The sequence below is a fragment of the Rhinopithecus bieti genome, unplaced genomic scaffold (genome assembly GCF_001698545.2).
Source record: "Rhinopithecus bieti isolate Rb0 unplaced genomic scaffold, ASM169854v2 scaffold_16954, whole genome shotgun sequence".
Taxonomy (NCBI): domain Eukaryota; kingdom Metazoa; phylum Chordata; class Mammalia; order Primates; family Cercopithecidae; genus Rhinopithecus; species Rhinopithecus bieti.
Window position 1 is genome coordinate 24,246 of NW_016808602.1, and position 3,977 is coordinate 28,222.

Consider the following 3,977-nt stretch of genomic DNA (forward strand, 5'->3'; position numbering starts at 1 on the left):
TTTTTTTTTAAGAGATTTAACTTCTGCTCTGATTTTCCAATTATAAGGTCAAACATTATGCTAGGTGTTTCTGTGAGGGTGCTTTTACATGAGATTGACATTTAAATCAGTGAACTTTGAGTAATGCAGACTGCCCTCCTCAATGTTACTGGGCTTGATCCAGTCAGGTGAAGGTCTGAAGAGAAAAAACGACTGTCCTCTTCCAAGAACAAGAGAATCCTCCAACAGATACCTTTGGACTGGACTTGCACCATCAGCTTTCCTGGGTCTCCAGCCTCCTGCCTCACACTCCAGCTTTTGGACTTGTTAGACTTAATAATAATCACACAAGCCAATCCTTTTAAGGGAGTTTGTCTGGAGAATCTTGACAAACACAAACATCTATTGAGAGTTCCTGTCCAAGTTTTGCTCATACCCTAGCAAGAGGCTTCTGGCTTACCAGTAGAGGGTGTGAGGTTCTTTGCTTGTAAGACCTGACCCACCAGCTGTACACCAGCTCTGGCCCAAGGCAAGACAGGGAATTTCCCCATCACTGAGTAGGCTATAGCCACTCTCTCTCCATTAGGCCTGACTTCACCATGGGTAAGGGGAGCCCCTTTCAAGGGTATTCTTAACTTATGTACTCTCAGTCCTAGAACATCGTAGCTCTCTTTCATCCCTCTTAAAAGCTAATACCGTTATCAGTTAACAGTTTTTTATATTAAAATTATCCCTGTTCAAGTTAATGGTATGGTTTCTGTCTCCTGACTAGATATCAGGATACAGTATTTACTGTCATATTTCTACTCTTTTATGTTTAAAGTTTTTCATAATATTTAAACTGAATTTTTGATCATTCATTAAATACTTACACAGAACAGGACAAAGGATGATTTTCCTTTGTCTACTTATTGTAAGGAAGTGTCCAAGATTTACCACTACATCATGATTGCAGGTGGTCACCAACTTATGATGGTTTTAGGATTTTTTGACTTTATGATGGGTTTATGGGGATGCGGCCCCATTTCAAGCTGAGGAGCTCCTTAGGACTTACAAATCATGCCTCTTTCATACCATGGTAAAATTGGAAAATTGTTACATCAAGCTGTCATTAAGTAGGAGGCTGCTATGTTGCTAACGTTATATGCATTTTTAACTTATGATGGGTTTACTGGGAATTAACCACAATGTAAATCGAGGACCATCTGTATATTGTATGATTTTTGCTAATGCATTGAGAGAGATCTGTGTAAATTATCTATGACTTCAAAATATGCATATTATCTCCAACTGTGTTAACTCATGGTTTTTAAGAGAATAAGGGTATTTTCACCCTATGTGGATATGCTGTAGAATTTTTCTAAGCTACGAAAGTCTATAAATAACAAATCAACTTAAAACTTTTTGGGAAATAATTTCTACTAAAGATTCATAATCGGCATATTCCTTCAATGACTGTACAAGTTCACCCAGTAGATAATCTCCCTGCATAAAAGTTTCAAGATCATGCAGTGTCTTGCTTATTCTGTGATCTGTGACCTGCTTCTGTGGCAAATTATATGTTCTTATTTTCTCTGATCTTCCTTTACTTCCAATCTGAATTTTTCTAGCATTCTGTCTTTTATTTGTTTCTTTTTCTAGATGCATGCTGTACAGTTTCGCCTGTAACTTTGTCATAGCCAGCTCTCTATTTTTCAGTTGTTGACATTCAGAAACAACACCTGTTGGAAGATGAACTATCCGGACAGCACTGTCTGTGGTATTTACATGCTGCCCCCCAGCTCCACTGGCTCGCTTAGTGTCAATTCTCAAATCTTTCGGATTAATCACGAGATTAATCTCAGTAGGCTGGGGTAATATCGCTACAGTCATGGTGCTAGTATGGATGCGGCCTTGCTTTTCTGTCTTTGGCACTCTTTGTACTCTGTGCACACCTCCTTCAAATTTCGTGTGCCTATAGGCTTCTGAACCCCCAATGCTGGCAGATGCATGTCTAAGGCCACCTATTTCACTTGGAAAATATTCCAGGGTTTCAAAATGTCGTCTTTTAAATGCAGCATATTGTTGATACATATCAAATATCTCTGAAGTAAACAACATTGCCTCCTGACCTCCAACTCCTGCAGTTACTTCCAGGATCAAATCATCTTCATCTGTTTCTTCTGAGGGAACCAAAAGTAAAATAATCTGATGCTTCAGCTGAGTTATTTCTTTTTGAAACAGAGTTATTTCATTCTCTGCAAGTTTCCTTAAATCTTCATTCTCATCGTGCAGCAAGGGCTCGGTCTCCCGCAGCTCCTGCTCCTTCTCGTTCAGCAGTTTGATCACTGCCGCCAACTCCGGCCTCCTGACCTTCAAACGGGCTTCAGACCCCGCCTGGCGCTCGAGGAAGGTCCGCAAGGGCCCGCCCCGGGCGAACAGCTCCTGCAGCGGCGGGCTACTGGAGCTCAGGGGCTGGCGGGCTGGGCCAATGGCCCCACAGGGCCAGAGCCACGGAGCCAGAGCCACCGGGCAGCGCCCCACAGAAGCCGGGACCGCCCATATTTTTATATTTTTTTGCTAGATGACTTTGAGATGGATTCTTACAAGTGGACTCTGAGTCAAAAGTAAATAAATGTGTTTGGCCATTGTGATGGTTAATATTAAGTGTCAACTTGATTGGACTGAAGGATGCAAAGTATTGTTTCCGGGTGTTGCCAGGAAAAATTAACATTTGCATCAGTGGGCTGGGAGAGCAAGACTCACTCTTAGGAAGACACACCACAATGTGGGTGGGCACCATTCAATTGCCTGCCAGTGTGGCTAGAAAAATCAGGAGAAGGTGGAAGAAGCTGACTTGCTGAGTCTCCCAGCCTTCATCTTTCTTTTGTGCTGGATGCTTCCCACCCTTAAACATGAGAGTCCAAGTTAGTTGGCTTTTGGACTCTTGAACTTATACTAGCGTCTTGACAGGGGCTCTCGGACCTTCAGACACAGACTGAAGGCTGCACTGTTAGCTTCCTAACTTTTGAGATTTTTGGGACTTGGACTTGGCCACTGCTGGCTTCCTTGCTGCTCAACTTGCAGATAGCCTATTGTGGGACTTCACCTTGTTATTGTGTGAGTCATGTCTCCTAATAAACTCCCTTTCATATATACATATATCCTATTAGTTCTATCCCTCTAGACAACCCTGTCACAGCCGTCCCACAAAAATGTGATGGACTCTCACCCAAAATTTGGTTTGGATATCAAGGCTGATGGTGCCACATATGCACCAAGATGGTATAAAAAGTTCTATTACTCACACAATGAGTTTTTCTGACAAGAACAGGGCAATGTCTCAAACATGAATAAGGATGGCTTAAGAAACTGGAGAAAGGAGACCCGTTTGTTTTTTTATGGTAGCTGGGAGTGGGGTTAGGGTAAGAATTATTGCGTAGGGGCTAGCACTTGTGTGTTTTGAACTTCCTACTGACACCAAAGGTAAGAGCATCGAGGCTTACTCATCAGCTTGCCCAGATGTGTGTGGAAGGGCAAGTGGGAGTGGTGAGGCTTAAAAGTTGTCTGCTGTCCATTACAAAAAATTGAGTCACACTCTTTTTGTTACATCTTGACAAATTCTACTCCAAAGTGGTTGTACCCTTTTGTAGTTCGGATTGCCTATTTTTTCCACAGCTTTGCCAAACAAACAAACAAACAAACAAAACTACGTGGTCAGGCTTTTGAATTGTTAACAATCTAATAAGTGAGAAATGGAATGACCATGTAATTTTAATGTTAGTGTATTCTGTGAGGTTGTATACATTTTTGTATGTTTAAGCTGTGGCTAATATGCTCTTAGCTTATGCCTATTTTCTATAAGGCTATTGATGTTTTCTTCTCTTTTTTTACAAGCTCTTTGTATATTACTGACACTATTTTTCTGTTATATAACTTACATAATTTTTTTCATTTATTTTTTTGCTGATGGTGTTTTCTTTCTGACAAAAGATTTTTTAATTAAATGTTATCAAATG

At 41.0% G+C, this 3,977-nt stretch overlaps 1 protein-coding gene across 1 annotated transcript; it reads right to left on the reverse strand.

Moving 5' to 3' along the window:
• Positions 1-17: 17 nt before the first annotated feature.
• LOC108538688 (peptide chain release factor 1-like, mitochondrial) lies at positions 18-2,511 on the reverse strand. The gene has a single exon (XM_017886927.1). It carries the CDS (start codon positions 2,077-2,079, stop codon positions 1,369-1,371), a length of 711 nt encoding a protein of 236 aa, XP_017742416.1. The 5' UTR covers positions 2,080-2,511; the 3' UTR covers positions 18-1,368.
• Positions 2,512-3,977: the final 1,466 nt, after the last annotated feature.